This window comes from Myxocyprinus asiaticus, chromosome 42 (genome assembly GCF_019703515.2).
Source record: "Myxocyprinus asiaticus isolate MX2 ecotype Aquarium Trade chromosome 42, UBuf_Myxa_2, whole genome shotgun sequence".
Classification (NCBI taxonomy): Eukaryota; Metazoa; Chordata; class Actinopteri; order Cypriniformes; family Catostomidae; genus Myxocyprinus; species Myxocyprinus asiaticus.
This window is the reverse complement of record NC_059385.1, coordinates 2,507,067-2,525,920: the sequence shown is the minus strand read 5'-3', so window position 1 is coordinate 2,525,920 and position 18,854 is coordinate 2,507,067. Positions and strand designations below refer to the sequence as shown.

At 38.3% G+C, this 18,854-nt stretch overlaps 1 protein-coding gene across 1 annotated transcript in view; it reads right to left on the bottom strand.

Moving 5' to 3' along the window:
• The window catches only part of LOC127433063 (myosin-IIIb-like), a 62,361-nt gene that overhangs the window by 35,365 nt on the left and 8,142 nt on the right, over positions 1-18,854 (bottom strand). The window contains exons 4-13 of the mRNA XM_051684701.1: positions 17,208-17,310; positions 9,090-9,192; positions 8,792-8,948; positions 8,137-8,239; positions 7,748-7,873; positions 4,374-4,482; positions 4,130-4,246; positions 3,108-3,208; positions 2,823-2,909; positions 344-409 (exon numbers count right to left, since the gene is read on the bottom strand). Coding sequence (XP_051540661.1) covers positions 344-409; positions 2,823-2,909; positions 3,108-3,208; positions 4,130-4,246; positions 4,374-4,482; positions 7,748-7,873; positions 8,137-8,239; positions 8,792-8,948; positions 9,090-9,192; positions 17,208-17,310 — 1,072 coding nt within the window. The remainder of the gene's footprint in view (positions 1-343; positions 410-2,822; positions 2,910-3,107; positions 3,209-4,129; positions 4,247-4,373; positions 4,483-7,747; positions 7,874-8,136; positions 8,240-8,791; positions 8,949-9,089; positions 9,193-17,207; positions 17,311-18,854) is intronic.

Here is an 18,854-nt window from a genome sequence, read left to right as displayed (position 1 = left end):
TCGTGACTCCAGGTGTGGTAGTCAGCGTCTTTACTTGCTGAGCTACCCAGGCCCCCTCAAACACTTGCATTTCTCAAAGTAGGGGGTACTTGGACAAAAGAATACAGCTTTTATTTAAATACAAATTGTCTTGAAATTCTTGATCAATTTAATGCATTTCTGGTGAACAGAAGCATCCAAGCATGCACTTTTGTATGGTAGTGTATACTGTATGTTGTGGGTGATAAAATATTGCTTATGAAACCGTTAAGGAACTACAATTATTAAGTGGAGATGGATATGGAACCAGAAATGTTACTTCACTTACAGTTTCCCAAAGCTACACCCAATGGTCTCCACTCACCTGAGGAAAGGCGCTTTGTTCATCTAACAGAGAGAGAATCCCGATGGGTTTAGTAAGGAAGAGATCCTGAAATACAGAAACAAACGCTGGCATGAGTGAGTGAATTTTCCATGCTGACTTGCTGAACAGTAAATTAATGGTTTTTCTCTCACTGCTCTCCTATTACAATACAGGACACACAGCGGTTTAGAGTTATGCAGCAGAATGCCGGGTGAACGAGATTTATGTTTAATTCTAGTGCAAATCTGCTGCTTTAAAAACAGACGGCTGCTGCAAACGGCCATAATTAAAGGACCGAGGTCATATTTACAGACCAGAACAGCATAAGAGTCTCATGTAAAGAAATAACACCGCATTAAAACGCTCTAAAACTCTAAAAATTGCTTTTCATGTTTCAGTGGCACGCCCAAAATTAAAGGCTTATTACTCTACCAAAAAAATAAATAAATAAATAAAATAATTGTTTGGTATCATTTTAAAGAAAACTTTAACAATTTTTTAATAAAATAGATAATGATAAAATATGACACTCTCAGCCTAAGAAACTGCTGAAAAATCACAAAATAATAATAACTTATTTTTCTGATTTGACATTCTATATATAAAATCAAATTTAAGACTTTAAATAAAAATTAAGACTTTTGTTGTATAATTTAAGCTATTTAGTTAAATTTTGTGTTGATACGACAAAGCAATCAAAAGTTATAGCATTACATAAATAATTTATTCTAGTGTCCAAAAACGTCTCCAAGTATCCAAAAGCCTCACCAAAAAAACAAAAAAACAATTATAGGCAATTACACATGCAAATACAACAATGTCTAAAGGTATGCTCTCTCCAAAGCATGCAGGCATGAGTAATGAGATCTCATTCAGTTCCATTCTGTGCCATTTGAGTCATCATTGAGACTGTGTCATGTATTTGGCGCCATCTCCTGGTGGCCATATGTAATTACAGTAAACAATCCTCTCTACCCATATATGGATGACTTCCACCTCTAGTTTCAGCGATCTGAATCCTAATATGATTGGTTTAGCATTCAATGACGCTGGACAATGAACCACATAATTTCTGATGAAGTCATCTGATCCAGGAAAGCAAGAAAGAAAACGTGTTTTTCGCCAGATAGCACATTAAGAGCTGTGTGGACTGTGGATGTGTGTGGATGTGTAAGGTTGTGTGTGGGCTTGTTTTAACGGGAATCCCCTCCTCTAAGTATTGATTTGTGATATTTTAAGTTCCGTTTATTTTTCCTGAAGTTATAAGCGAAAACGCGGCATATAAGCAGCACCTGCTTACATGTAACATGTATGTCAAAGACATATACTTAGCTATTACTTGCTATATTTTTGTCTGTGTGTAAGGCAAATATGCTGGTTGTATTCCACTCTTTGAGAACTTTCCAATGACATATGACACATGGCTATTTGATCAGTCTGATGTTTTTACCGATTACAATAATATGTACAGTGCAAAATTATTAATAAATTCTCAAAGCGGAATGCTTACATGCATTGTAAAGTACAGCTTCTAAGTTTTAACAAGACCCTCCAATCTGAGCTTCAAGGGTTAACGTACTACAACAAAGACCAAGAGAACTATATTTCCTTTCCCCTCATCATATACATTACTGCCCAAATCACTACAACACAATATTTTTACTATTATTTTAAGTTTCTCACGTTGAAGACAGAAAACATCTTAATCTTGTTTAACGTACTGAAACAGCTGTCGCTTTAAAAGAACATATTTTTGCACCTTATTGATCATAAATACCATCTATACACAAACTGATAAGCTCATAAACAAAACACAAATCACAAAGTTTTACGTTCATCTTTTTCCATAGAAAACCACCACAAAGAAAAGCCTTAACGTACAATTTTTGTTTTTTAAAAAGGCCAGCGAGAACCAAGTTTCTCTCAAACTTTATTTGAAATAAGCAGTATCTATTTCCAAAAGAATAACAACAGATTTATCTTAAAAGGGATTTTCTTTTAAAACGGATAAACTTTTTGAATCTACGATACTAAGGTTCGAGAGAAATTCTGTTTGTAGGTTGTTGCTTTGGCATGTTAATCTGTTAACTTATAATAGGATTCTATGGAGATAAAACCACAAACGTAAAAATGAAGTCTCATTTGAGAGATTATCTTTGTTATTTTGTGCAGTAGATAGTTTCATTACATTCTGTAATGTTAAAGAGAAATTTGGCCATTGTTTTAGCACATTAATCCATGTTTTAGTATGTCCCAAACAAGCTTCATATAAAGACCACAAAAAGTTTGCTTCCAGACTTGCAGAAAGTTGAAAGATTTGGGTCAGGATGCATGCAGTGTTTTGAGAGAGATTGTCCAAGCTACGTGTCTTGCAGCATCAGCACTTCCTGTATTTAGGATTTACCACACAACCGTCAGCCAAAAAGTGGAAAAAAGTTGGAGAGAGTTCATGAAAACGGTCAACAGAAATGTTCTGTACCAGTATGGGTTTGTTGTCCTTGTATGTTATGGTCTCCCATGTGATGCCTTCCTCTTTATACTCATTCTGTTCCATCAGAAAAATGTGCTAGAGGGAAATCACATGGAAAATGTGATCATCTGAATCATGGAATGCCAACACAACCTTTGATTATTCCGCTCTCAGGCAGATGCATTTCCGAGACTTACATGAAGTAAATTCATAAATTTAAATTCTGATGAAGAATGTTTTTGTTCGATTTAGAAACCATTTCTTACAGTGTAACCAGCACTAATCAACACTTACATGGTTAAAGAAATACTGGAGTTGTTCATTGGCAAGATTAATGCAGAGCTGCTCAAACCGGTTCACAGCGAAGTTTTCAAAACCAAAGATATCAAGGATTCCTGTAAATAGTGAAAGAGCAAACTTTAAATCTTGTATAATGAACAGTCTTTGGCTTTCCCTCATACTTCATACCAAAACAATTGAAAGAAACTAGTTTTAGATGTATAAATCCAATCATACATCTAACAAACATGGTAATTTAAAACCTGCTAGCTGAAAGTGGCACATATAATTGCAGGACACTTTGGATAAGCAATTACAAACTAGCAGCCTTGGACGAATAAAAGAAAGGAAAATTCACAGTTATTTCTGCCACAAATGTTGGTTAGACTTTTTGGTATTTGTGGTTAGGGGTGGTATTTACTAGTGACAAGCCAATATATAAAGTGATAAAACGGCTGATATTTTGCCATTTTAAGATTACAGGCATCGACCTTTTACCATGCACAGGTCCAGAGTCTTGAAATCTAACGACAGTGTTATCGATGCATAAAATATGCTTTGTTTTCAAATATTTTTGGTGCATATGTTGTTAAATAAGTGTTTATTTTATGTGCATCTATTTCTACTTTGAAACTGAATTATTTATAATATACTGGCATTATATCTGCAATCCAAATATCATCATCTGCCCATACTGGTCTACCACGTCAATCAGGGGCGGACTGGCCATCGAAAGAACCGGGACTTTTCCAGAAGGGCCGGCCACGAAACGGGGCCAAATGGGCAATGATATGCTGAAATGGGCAGGCATGTTATGCAGAACTGGGCACAAAACGGTGCCGCGATATGCCGAAGGGGGTAGCAATACGCAGAAAAGGACAACGACCCCCCGCTCAACAACTTTTGGGCCAGATTTCCCTCCCCCTCCCGCTCAACAACTTTTGGGCCAGTTTCTATGTAAAATCCCGGGCCGATTTCTCTTCCAAGTCCGCCCCTGACGTGAATTATCAAATTGTTGAATTAACTAGTTCATTTACCAATTTCACTGAGTTCAACATCACAGTCTACTTTTGGTGCGAGCTGTTCGTTGATTTTACTGACGATCCATCCGAACACTCGACCGTACGCCAATTTAGCGATGGAGTCTCTGGCATCTGAAATGATAATCATGAGTTTCATTTTAAAACCAGCTGCCATGTGAAACAGTATCACACATGTGATGTGAGGGTGTTTGAGGAAGCAAGTGTGTAGAGTGAAAGTGTGTTAGGGGTGCTGTCGTACCCTCGGCCTGCTGCTGGTTGTGCAGGCGTTGGATGGCCTCTCCTCGTGTCATTGACGTGGTGCAGGTCAAACTCTTCAATAAGTCCTCTTCCTGAACACCAAACTGACCCTGGTTACAAACAACGACAGCCAAGTTTATGAGTGGCACAAAATTCCCGGTCAACATCCTTGCTGGTCCTTGAACAGCATTTCAATCAACCAGATCAGATTTGAGGGTTTTAGGGTTACAAGAGTTTTTCAGGTTCAATACAAGTGAGGCACTTACAATGGAAGTGAATAGGGCCAAAATCTCTAAAAAAAAATCTCCAATACTAAAAATCTCCACCTTAAGCCAGCCCCACCCAGTAGGTGGCGATATGCATGAAGAATGCGAATTGCCTAAAAACTAAAGAAGAAGAACATGAAAGTGGATATTTATAGTAAAAAAGGACTTCAATATTCTGGATCTGCTTCTCACTCACATCTATCATATCACTTCTGAAGGCATGGATTAAACCACTGGAGTCGTATGGATTACTTTTATGCTGCCTTTATGTGCTTTTTGGAGCTTCAAAGTCCTGGCCACCATTCACTTGCACTGTACAGACCTACAGAGCTGAAATATTCTCCTAAAACTCTTCGTTTGTGTTCAGCAGAAGAAAAAAGTCAAACACATCTGGGATGGTATGAAGGTGAGTAAATGATGAGAGAGTTATCATTTTTGGGTGAACTATCCCTTTAAGTGATTTTTAAATAGACCTTTTATATTAAAAGGACCATTTATCTTTTTTCTTTCTATTAACAATGGCTATAAAGCATTTTAAAGTATTATTGTGCATGAAATGAGATATATAAATAAACTAATTGCGCTCGGATTGTTCTACCACACAAAGAAGCACTAAAAAGAAACAAACCATGCCACTCTGAAAGAACAATGAATAACGAAATGTGACAAGTCAACCAAGACGTATATATCATGGGTTTATTTACTTGGGAGCATTTAAATGGCCGCCGAGTGGACTGACTTACCATGAAAAAGAGACTTTGTTGAAAGGATCCGGAAATACGTCTGGACTGTTCTAATTCCTTTGTTTTTGTTTACATTCTTGAAATGGTCTATACTACTATTGACTGACTGATATGTGTAGGACGACCTAATAGAATCTAAACATAGCCGCTCGTGACCTTTGTGTGTTATCGTAAAAGGCCAGATGAAGGCAGAGCCCACACCTCCTTCAGTTTACCCTTAAAAGAGTTTCTTTGTGCGAGCGGCTCGTAATTCACCTGATTAAACAGTAGAACAGGCGGTAGAAGTGACGCTGGGACTGTAAGCTACCGTTTGTCTCCTGAAAACCTGAAGCCTTTTGTGAACAATTGGCTTGTTAATGGCTCTTGTAAAGGAAAGCATTACTATTACTAATAGCTCATGCAAATAAATTTTTTCCTGGCGGACAATAAAATGGGTGAAAAAAATTCCACTGATTTACATTGAAGGAGGGACCAAGTCATATCTTATAATATCAGGGATCTCTCTTGACTTTTGCCACTTAGCAAACAACCAGAACACACTTACAACACCCTAGCAACACTGAACACCTTAGCAACAATATTAAAAATCACTCAGAACACCTTAGAGGCCGCTCAGCAATGCCCTAACAACCATGAACATCCTAACAATCCCATTAAAAAAACACTCAGAACACTTTAGTGAATGGATAGCAACACTTTAGCAACTATGAAAACCCTAGCAACCCCATTAAAAACCTTTCGGAGCCTCAGTGATCGCATAGCAACACCATCGCAACCCCATTAAAAACCTTTCAGAACTTTAGTGACTGCATAGCAACTGCAACTACAATAAAAACCACCCAGAACACCTTAGTGGCCACATAGCAACACCCTAGAAACCACAAACATCCTAGCAACCCCATTAAAAACCACTCAGAATACCTTAATGACTGCATAGCAACACCAAAGCAACCACAAACACCCTAAAAACCCCATTAAAAACCACTCAGTACACCTTACTGACCACATAGCATTGCCCTAGCAACCACACATACCCTAGAAACCCCATTTTAACCACTCAGAACACCTTACTGACCACATAGCAACGCTCTGGCAACTATGAACACCCTAGCAACCCCATTAAAACCCTCAGAACCTTAGTGACTGCATAGCAACTATAACTACAATAAAAACCACCCAGAACACCTTAGTGGCCACATAGCAACACCCTAGAAACCACAAACATCCTAGCAACCCCATTAAAAACCACTCAGAATACCTTAATGACTGCATAGCAACACCAAAGCAACCACAAACACCCTAAAAACCCCATTAAAAACCACTCAGTACACCTTACTGACCACATAGCAACGCTCTGGCAACCATGAACACTCTAGCAACCCCATTAAAATCCTCAGAACCTTAGTGACTGCATAGCAATGCCCTAGAAACTGTAAACACCATAGCAACCCCGTTAACAACCACTCAAAACACCTTAGTGACTGCACGGAAATGATTTACATTGAAGGAGGGACCAAGTCATATCTTATAATATCAGGGATCTCTCTTGACTTTTGCCACTTAGCAAACAACCAGAACACACTTACAACACCCTAGCAACACCGAACACCTTAGCAACAATATTAAAAATCACTCAGAACACCTTAGAGGCTGCTCAGCAATGCCCTAACAACCATGAACATCCTAACAATCCCAGACAGCAACCTCATCTGAAACCTTTTAGAACCTTAGCGACCGCATAGCAACACCCTGGCAACCACGAACACCCTAGAAAAAACATAAAAAACACCTAGAACACCTTAATGACCGCATAGAAACCGCTAACACCTATGTACTGCTGTAATTAAAGGCAGTCCTAAAGGACCGCTGAAATAAGTCTAATGACTCACTCTTTAGGAAATTTTGTGATTTTCACGAAAAAAATAATCGATGATGCTTAATTTTATGTCACTAGTAAAATCATCATGATTATCTTGTGAAATATTTGATACATTGCCTAGCCCTAGTAGCAACAACATGCCAATGCCCTGGCAACACCCTAGCATCATGGTGGCCTCCATTTTATTTAATCTATCACATGCTTCTATAGAAGCATTTGTGGCATGTTAATTTGCGTGTTTCTCTAGTTGAGGCTTGCCATGTTTATTTGTGATTTGAACTTTAATTCTGACAGCCTTCACACTTGTTTACTAAAACAGCACTGTTCAGACAGAAGGGTTAACATCTGTTTCACAGTAAACAGAAAGCTCCACTAGGGGTTGACAGTGCTCACACCTATATTGACACACTGTGACCTGTGAAGCGTTGGCAATCACTTATGCCACCACTAACAGCTCAACATCTGCAGAAAAGAACAGGAAACGTACAGCAGTTGCTTTTAACCAGCCACGCGACCCCTCACACACTTTCAGAACGTCGTTGTCTGTTGTTTCAAATGTGATGTTCCCCAGTGACAGAATTCCAGCGAGAATAGTCATCATGTCCACCTTTTCCTGCAAATGAGATGGTATTAGATCAACTGTACGTAAATGTTCATAGATTAGACAAAGTACTTTTATGTGATGAATTTAGTGAATTTAGTATTTGGGTAGTTGACACATACCATGTCAATAAACTTTGTTTTACATTAAGATTTTTGTATAAGTGAAAGTGTATATTTTTTTAAGAGCTACAACTGGTCACCATTACTTTTGAAGTAAGCATTCCGCATTTATTGCGATGGTATCATCAATATTTCTAAGTTCGTCGTTCTTACCTGCTCTTCAAAGCCCACCATGTCCATGGCATTACACACTTCAGCATATTTTACACGCCAGTTCTGCGCCACGTCTTCTTGCCCAAACCTGCCGTTCAAATAACTGACAGACACAGAGATACTGTAAACATACTCTAATTTCACAAACGTCCTATCAGGTTTGTTTATATGAAGCATTTCTTCCTCTACGTTTTGCATTACTTTGATCAATACATTTTCAAATCTCACTTGTCTAAAATAAATTAATAAAGCAATAAGCTACTCTCGACTGGCTGCAACAGTGAATTGCCAAAAATACCTTTAACCATAGTAAAACCAAATTTATAAAAGAATAATTGTATTATTCACATCTGTGTGTGCATATTAGCTATTTGCCGGCTTCAAACATGGCTGATCCAATCCAATTTTGGAGCCAGAATGTTCCTATTTAGGAGAATGATGCTCCTTAAAACCCTATAATAATTCTGTCACCCGACAATTAGGCGTCTGTCTTTTACACAATGAACGTCTCACAAAGAAACATTCCATCCGTGCCACAAATAGTCCAATAGGGGTCAGCATGTGATGCACCTCACAATTAAACGCATGGGTTACATGCTAATCTATGACAGGCATAATTCAGTTTCATGAAGGCATGACGTCACAGGTGACTCACCGGTAGTGCGTAGGATCGAGGAGACCGTAGATCTCTTTATCTTCATAGGAGATTCCCACCAACATGAAGTAGAAGATGTGAAAGTTCTGTTCCCCCTCATCCTGATGCACCACCCGAGATTTCTCCAGGAGATACTCGTTGATTTTGGCTCCTTTGACTGCAGTGATTGAGGAACTCAGGTTAATGTTTACTCGGTCTATTGGTCAAGAAACACACCCAACAAAAGCTGCCAAAGGTACGATTCTTTAAGGTAAGTCGACAGAGCGTTGATTGTTTACTTTTGGTCCACTCTACAAACCTGATGAGTTCTGGAAGCGTAGCTGGATATATTTCCCAAAGCGGCTGCTGTTGTCGTTCATGACCGTCTGTGCGTTTCCAAAGGCCTCGAGAAGTGGATTCACCTGTTCAAACACAATCACACACATGTCAGTGTGATGGCCACAAATATGAATCTACACAGTAGAGGTGTGACGATGCCAATTGTTCACCGTTTGGTTTGTCCCACAGTTCTGTGGTCAAGATTTTGATTCAGTTTGGTAAATACTTGATACTTGCTGTTAGGGGTGCACTGATTAGGAAATTTGCTGTCAATACGCTAAAAATCTGATCAGTCGATACCTATCTGTTTGCTAATGTTTATTTTTCAGAGAGTCCTTTTTAAACACGTTCTAGCAAGCACTATGATAAATGCACCACACTGTAAAATGAGAATGCATGAGAACATATAAAAAAAAAAAATTACCAATTAATCTGTGCCGATAGTTGCATTTTGGAACTATCGGTTATCGGCAAAAATCTATGCAGATTGTTGCCGATATTAGAGGTTGGCCGATATATCGGTTTTGCCCATTAATTTTCATTTTGCCGGATAGGAATGTTCTATGCAATAATATAACGGTGCTGAATGGTTTATGTATTTATTGCACCCTCTTGTGGACTAAGGAAACAATGTCAATTTAAAAATCAGCTGACTTAAAAAATTTGAATATTAGTTCATATATATAAAAAAAAAATCTTCCCTTTTCTCCCCAATTTGGCACGCCAATTCCCAATGCGCTCTAAGTCCTCGTGGTGGCGTAGTGACTCGCCTCAATCCGGGTGGCGGAGGACGAATCTCAGTTGCCTCCACGTCTGAGACCGTCAATCCACGCATCTTATCACGTGGCTTGTTGAGCGCGTTACCACGGAGACATAGTGCGTGTGGAGGCTTCGCGCTATTCCCCGCAACATCCACGCACAACTCACCACGCGCCCCACAGAGAGCGAGAACCACATTATAGTGACCATGAGAAGGTTACTCCTTGTGACTCTACCCTCCCTAGCAACCAGGCCAATTTGGTTGCTTAGGAGACCTGTCTGGAGTCACTCAGCACGTAGTTCATATATATTAATATTTATATATTTGTTTGATTTTAAAAAGTACAATACATTTTCATGGTTCAGTCAGTACTGTTTATTTTTGTAATAAAGTTCAGCACTATTTTACTTTGAGTGTTATTTTTTCATTGAAATTCATCGGTTGATTAATCGGTTATTGGCAGGTACTGCCCAACTTAGTTATCTGTATTGGTAAAATCCACTATCGGTCGACCTCTTGCCGATATATATATATATTTATTTTGTTGTATTCCTCCATGTTCCTCTGTGGCCGGTGCAGGAGGATTTTATCGTAGAATCTATTGCAGCCTCTAGAGGTGAAATAAAAACACTCTTGGGGATTTGCTATATCTAAATCTTTCATCATTGACAATATTTATCCACATTTTTATCTTCGCTTCAATGCATATTTTCTTATATTGATCAGTTAATCAAGTGTTCTAAATTGAAGCGAAAGCCTGCAAAGAAAATTGCGACTATAAATATAACTGGGAAACGTGCTCCGTCAGCACATACATCGTATCTCCAACTTCATATCTTGTAATCAACCTTACTCCTAATTAAACCTCATCGGTTGAAATATACAGTATATACACAAAACCCTTCATCTGGTGAATATGTAGGCTATAAAAGGCTTAATTTGGTAAATACTTAAATATAGAGCATTGTAACGGGACCAAGTCTCCGTCATTTCAAAACAAGAGTCCCACATGTATTTCAGGCTTGTTTATATGTAAAAGTTCTGGTCATTATTAGAATTTTGGTTGCACAATAAACTATATTTGGGATTTTGTTCATTTTAGATTCTTGAAGATTTTTGTGTCCGTCATAGTAAGAAAAGACAGAAATTAATTTAACATTCTATAAAACAATAATAAAAAAAAAAACTACCAGTCGATTAATCGGTTATCGGCCTTTTCCACCACCTTAGTTAATGATATCGGCAAAATCCACTATCTGTCGACCTCTAGTTTTCTAAGGCCAATTCTTCAACTTCTTTCCCATTTTTTACATTTTTGGTTAGATTCTTACAAAACTAGCCAATATTGGCCAATAACTGTGCCTGATTGGCCGATTAATGAAAGTTATAGCCAAGCTTGCAATAAACATTTACTGACAGGAGTCAAATGATCGTGCACCTTCCCCGTTTTCAATTATTTGTTGTTTTTATTGCTATTAATTGTATTACAATCCTATCCTATCTTATCTTATATATAGGCAATATATTGCCCACCTAGATCACTAGATATACACCGATCAGCCACAACATTAAAACCACCTGCCTAATATTGTGTAGGTCCCCCTCGTGCCACCAAAACCGCGCCAACCCGCATCTCAGAACAGCATTCAGAGATGATGTTCTTCTCACCACAATTGTACAGAGTGGTTATCTGAGTTACCGTAGACTTTGTCAGTTTGAACCAGTCTGGCCATTCTCCATTGACCTCTCTCATCAACAAGGTGTTTCCGTCCGCAGAACTGACGCTCACTGGATGTTTTTTGTTTTTGGCACCATTCGGAGTAAATTCTAGAGACTGTTGTGTGTGAAAATCCCAGAAATACTCAAACCAGCCCGTCTGGCACCAACAATCATCCATGCGATTATCTAATCAGCCAATTGTGTGGCTGCAGTGCAGTGCATAAAATCATGCAGATACGGGTCAGGAGCTTCACATCAACCATCAGAATGGGGAAAAATGTGATCTCAGTGATTTGGCATGATTGTTGGTGCCAGACAAACTGACAAAGTCTACGGTAACTCAGATAACCGCTCTGTACAATTGTGGTGAGAAGAATATCATCTCTGAATGCTGTTCTGAGATGCGGGTTGGCGCTGTTTTGGAGGCACCAGGGGGACCTACGCAATATTAGGCAGCTGGTTTTAATGTTGTGGCAGATCGGTGTATTTATCAGCCATTGGAAAACCCATGGGGTTTTAAACCACTAATTGGTACCAAAATGTTTAGCAGAAGCATTTGATAAAAACATTCATCTTCCCCATCATAACATCGCACATGTACATGAATCACAAACTAGAGTTGTATTTACACAGATACGCAATGCACCCAACATGCATTAACTCAATGGATTTTAATAGTGACATATAGTCATTTTTTGTGTGGTTGAAAAAGTTAAGCAAATATGGTTTGTATACTCAACAGACAGAATGAATAAGAACGTATGCAGATGTTAAATGCTGGGGACGAGTAGTTTAAAGGGCAACAGGTTGTCCAGAATAGATATTCTGCCATATGAATACGTTCATAAATTAGATCTCTTTGTTTCTCCTAGACTAGGCCAGAGACTAAATTAAGAGTTTCCTGCTTCTCAGACGTTCCTCCTGAAAGAAAGCCCCCCAGTAATCTCACATGCATCTCCTCTAGAGTTTCTCAAGAGAGCTCAAAGTGTGCTCAGATCTGCCAAGATACCAATTTTTTGCAATCAAAAGTCAAACCATTCTCAAATTCTCAGAAGACCTAGTGATCTAAAGCTATCCACATTTATTTTGTAGCTCTCTACTCTTTAGGCTAGTTCACACTGGCCCAACAAACACAATTGTTGGGTTTTGTTAGATTTTTGTTTTTTGTTGAAAAAGTATGAAAATGACATTCATGTTTCCCAACAGTCTAAATCCAGCAGAATGTTTAAAATAGTGTTTGTTGACGTTGGCAATTGTTGGGGCAGTGTGGGCGAGCCATTAACAACAATTGTCTCATTTGTGTCAATTATTGTTTCTCCAAAGGAATTTGAAGAGAAACATCTGAGACGAAGTATACTTCAGTAAAACATAACTAATATTGCGTACAAGTCTCCTGAGCAACTTCGGAGCAATAAAATCTTCCTCTGGGACCATTTCAAAACCTTTGGCTCCGTCCTCCATGAAGCAAATGGCAAGAAAGCGAGTGCATGAAAAGTGAAAAAAGGAACCTCTGGAAGACGTTTTGTTTTGACTGCTGGATCTCTACTTTATTTCTGAAGATCCTCCAACCAGTTATTCTAGAAGCCGAGAATGAGCTATGTATACACACACACACACACACACACACACACACACACACACACACACACACACTCTGAGTCAGCAGAAGATAAACTTCTAGACAAACGTCTTAAAGTTGAAGTGTGTCATCTCTGAGCCTACAGTATATCAACATGAAACAGGACTGCAAAATAACAGTGGTTTCCAAACAGGTTTCCCGGACAATCCTCCTTAGTCTACCTTTGGTTGATTGTCAGTGTTTACACTTTTAGGGAGAATCAACCTACAAATGGCTTACGGTACTAATAAATGGCTCTGTTTATTAAGCTGGGGTACAAAAATTAATTACACACTTGACTTCACTTAAACACATTAAACGTTTTAAGAACAGGATGTTAAAATTTGTTACAGAGACTTTTTTTTTTTTTACAAAAGGTGAAATCAGTGTCAAATAGAACAAAGTTTGTCACTCCATTCACATGTGGGTCAAAGAATATTGTGTCCTGATTGTGTAATATAACAGCAAGATTTTCCTCTTCAGTTCTGGTTGATGATGCAATTCTTTAAAGAGCCGAGATCAATTCCTAAAGCTCTCAAATGTCTCTCAGTACTTCCCGAGACAGGACGTCCTACTGAGACAATTGTGAGAAAACTATTAATACATCAATCTCAGAACATACACTCTCAGGCACTGTACAGAATCCGGGCGGTCGACTTGTCTTATATTCTAACTATCACTTGCCAGCAGGGCGGACTGGCAATAGGGAGAACCGGGAGTTTTTCCGATGGGTCGGCTGCGAAACGGGGCCAAACGGGCCACGATAAGCTGAAACGGGCCTCCGCGTTATGCCGAATGGGCTGCGACAGGCTGAAGAGGGCCGCAAAGCACCAAAGGGGGCCACAGAAAAGGACAGCGATACTCCTCCCACCCCCTCAAACAACAACATTTGTGCCAGTTTCTATGTAAAATCCAGGCCCGATTTCTCTTCCCAGTCCACCCCTGTTTGCCATGAAAACAAATCACTTGCTTTAAAGCACCTAACAGGGAATGTTCCATACACACTGGCTGACATTGTGTAAAGGTTGTGCAAATATCAACTCACAACCGTTCTTAACAAATGTTCTTAAATTAAATGTATTTGGAATGCCTAAATGTTGTATTTTAAGAAATATCACACTTGAATTTGCTTAGTGCCTAAGTCCAAATCACAGCCGCACTGATATTCAATTCAACAGCACAATCGCCAGCGTGATCCTGGTTTTTTTTTACCTTTAAGACACAATATGGCAAGCTATTTTGTTCATTTTTGTGGACTGAAACTAACTTTTGTATAATAGTAGTTGAAAAACATTCTCACAATATTTCAAAACCTTCTTAGTGCAACATTATTTAAACATCCTTCAAACTAAAATGTGCAAACTATTATATATATATATATAAAAATCAATGTTCCAACAATTGTAAGGTGAAGTTGATATTTTCAGGAACATTTTGCAAATTACTGAACTGAAATCAGTCAGTACTGGGATTCCAGAACACGACAATTACTCACCAGTAGCATTGTGAGTTTAATTTAGACTGTGGCTTTAAATACAGAAGAGAGTTGAGTAACTTGTTCAAGAGGTGCTCACGGGTTTCTCAGAACGGACTTAATTTTCAACACTTCCTCATTTTCAACATGCAACTTTCACATTTCATCAGGATGTCATTATAGATGCTAAAAAGGAACAAAACAAGTACTGATGTAGCAGTTTATAAGCCACTGCATGGAACATGTCCAGGTCATATTTCACCCCAAAAAATAAATTAAAAAATTAGAAAATATAGAAAATAAAGACTACTTTTAAAAGCATTTTGCATAGTGCATTTAATTGTCATGAAAATAATTAGGGCTGGGTATCAGATTTCCCAATTTGATTTGATTGCAATTAACAAGCTCTTGATTCGATGTCACAAAAATGTACTATATTACTATAAAAAATGTACTTCTCATTACTATATTATTTTCTGCCCAAAAATTCTCATTACTATAATGCAAAAAATCAAATTCTCATTATTGTAATGCAAAAACATATATAAAAAATGTATGTATATATATATTAGTATATACAGTATATACACTGTTTATATTATATAGTAACAATTGTGATTTTTTTTATGTAAATCAGCTGTAAATAAAATTATTCTTATAATATATATATATATATAAAACAAGAATAATTTTTATTTACAGCTGATTTAAATAAAAATCACAATTGTTACTAAATATTTAATGAGAATCATAGTTCAGAATAATGAAAGTAAAATGTAAAATTCAAAAGTAAAATGTGAATATGGGGGTGCTTGATTGTTATGAAAATAACTATGGCTGGGAATCTATTGATTTTTTTTATTCTATTCTGATTCATTTGGGAATATTTTCTTACATATGAAAGAAATTCTCTCTCAGCTAATGCTGTAAATTATACAAGGAACCTTCTAACTTGGTACAACACGGAAATATTAATTTTAAAAATTAACAACAGTCATCTTGAGTCATCAATATTTTTGCCCCGTTTTCAAAAAAGAAAAAAAAAACTGTACATTTTTAATGCGTACATCTGCTACAGTTAATTATGTCAACTTTTAGGAGTGCACTAGTCAAAAAACAAAAACAAAAACAAAATACAAAAAAACTAAATACAATTCTGGAATACTTTGTCACAACTTGATTTTACTGCGTTCTATACAATTAAATGTGTAAAATGTACGTTTACTTGAGCCATTTGAGTTGGGACTACATGAATACTTTTTGTAGCATTGATGAAACTGGCCAGAGGTTTTCCATTTCCCAGCATGTTTGCATGGTACTGGATGGGGTGAACAAACATTGAAATTAAGCGTTATTTTTGGAGCATTTTTGAGCAAGATGAGAATAGGAGGAGATTTGTTAATGTTTCATGTTTAATATTGGCTTTTGGAGTTTTGGGGGTTACTATTGACAGTGCAACAGTTCCACTGTCCTTACACTTGCTCACCTGGCATATACTAATGATTAACAAAACAAATTGCGTGGCCTGGGTATCTCAGCGAGTACTGACGCTGACTACCACCCCTGGAGCTGCGAGTTCAAATCCAGGGCGTACTGAGTGACTCCAGCCAGGTCTCCTAAGCAACCAAATTGGCCCGGTTGCTAGGGAGGGTAGAGTCACATGGGGTAACCTCCTCATGGTCGCGATTAGTGGTTCTCGCTCTCAATGGGGCGTGTGGTAAGTTGTGTGTGGATCGTGGAGAGCAGCACGAGCCTCCACATGCTGTGAGTCTCCGCAGTGTCATTCATAACGAGTCACATGATAAGATGCGCGGATTGACGGTCTCAGATGCGGAGGCAACTGAGACTTGTCCTCCGCCACCTGGATTGAGGTGAGTAACCGCGCCACCACGAGCACCTACTAAGTAGTGGGAATCGGGCATGCCAAATTGGGAGAAAAGGGGATTAAATGTAAAAAATAAATAAATGACATTTTTTTTATTTTTTTATTAAGTTGGATATTAGCATAATAAAACTGAGTTTGACAAACCTAATTAAGTTCAGGTAAAACTACTATAGTACATTGATTTGACCGAATCCAACTAAATCATGTTGACTTAATCTGAAAGAATTAAATTGAATTGCCTGTAAAAACTTTCTCAAATAATATTTTTTTTTTTTGTGCGACCTCAAAGTGAATGGACATCAACTAAAAGCCACTAATATATATATAAAAAAAACATAATTTAAACACCTCATACAGCCTCACACTGCATTTTCATTAAACATCAGTCACGCCTCATTTCCATATGTTAGAAATCACACGTGAGTGTTTGACACACAGGGACACGAGCAGGGGCTACAGGGGAGAGGCACTCTTCCTTCCTCTTTATAAATCAAATAATTGACAGCCTGAATGCAGTGTCCAATCTGAACACACAAACAGTGTTATTCACGTCCAAATCTGTGCAAACCATGTGGCTATGTTCAAATGAAGACATGCAGAGGTGTCAGATCCACTGACCCGACTCAAAGTCGAGACACATACCTGCAAGATCTGCTGTTCGAGTTGTGAGTTTGCTTTACACAGCTCCATGATGTGTCTCAACAGCAGTTTGGTGCTCTCAGTTTTACCCGCTCCGCTCTCACCACTGTGACACAAATCATCACAACAAAACACAGTATTAGTTGTTTGGTTTTATTACTGTGGAACAGGATAATACACAAACAAACCACTTGGCCTGGTACAAATTAATATTTCCAACAAACAGGTACACAGATTTATCCAATTTTAAGGTCAGTTTATATCAAAATTATCAGAGTACTGTGCAACTGTACCATTTGATTTGCACCCCTCAGGGTTTATACAATTAAGCATCAACTCAACCAGGGTTCCCCGGCTCAAAATTGTGTTTTTGATTATTTTTTTACTGGTGAAAGAAATACATAGATGATGTTGAAAGCCAAAATATTAAATACCATGGATGAATTTACAGAGTAATCCATTATTTTATAGAAGGGAGTCAAAATGACTTGATTTTCGCCCATGATTTTGGAGCAAAACTACTTCTTCTTCTTCTTCTTCTTCTTCTTCCGGCTGCTTCTGTTAGGGGTCACCACAGTGGACCATCCGTGATCCGCATATTTGACTTGGCACAGGTTTAACGCTGGATGCAATTTTGGAGCAAAAATACAGGTTAAAAAAAAACCTTAGAAAGGTGCCAGCATCATTATTTTATTTTTACACAGAAGTCGTGCTGAGTGACTCCAGCCAGGATCTCCTAAGCAACCAAATTGGCCCGGTTGCTAGGGAGGGTACAGTCACATGGGGTAACCTCCTCGTGGTCGCTATAATGTGGTTCTCGATCTCGGTGGGGCGTGTGCCGAGTTGTGCATGGATACCGCGGAGAATAGCGTGAAGCCTCCACATGCGCTAGGTCTCCATGGTAACGTGCTCAACAAGCCACGTGATAAGATGCGCGGATTGACGGTCTCAGACGCAGAGGCAACTGAGATTCGTCCTCCGCCACCCGGATTGAGGCGAATCATTACGCGACCACGAGGGCTTAGAGCTCATTGGGAATTATGCATGCCAATTTGGGGAGTCAGGTCTAAAATACGATACATACAGTGGCCCCAAAAAGTATTTGGACATTTAAGTCACACTTAAAATAATATCAAGAAAGAAAGCATAGTTGGTTTGGTTTTAAATGCTAAATGTATATAGTGTTCAAAATGGAGATAAGAAGTATTTGAGCACTTTTCAGTACTGTTAAATATGTGGGATAAACAGTTTAAATAACAGATCTAATTTCCATGCACCAGCTCATTCTAGGGAGATACTGTAACACAAGTACATCAAACAGCCTAATATCCATCTGCTTGCTATAAATAACAGTACTATTAATATCTGACGACATGGGCATACTTTTTACGTATGGGTGTGTTGTCTTATACCGTCATTGTGCACATTAAAAGCATTCTTTCCCTGTCGTCTAAGTGATTATCATCCTCAGTCCACTGGTACCCATAGGTAGCACTCTCATTCATGAACAGCTGTATGGCTACTAAGGGTGATGCCACCATTGTGCCCTATTGAGTGTCAGGGGTCTGTTTAAATAATCAGAAGTATGTTGCCCAATGAATAAGAAGAGTCTTTGCATTATCTAATGGTCTTTTAGCACCGCTTAGTTCC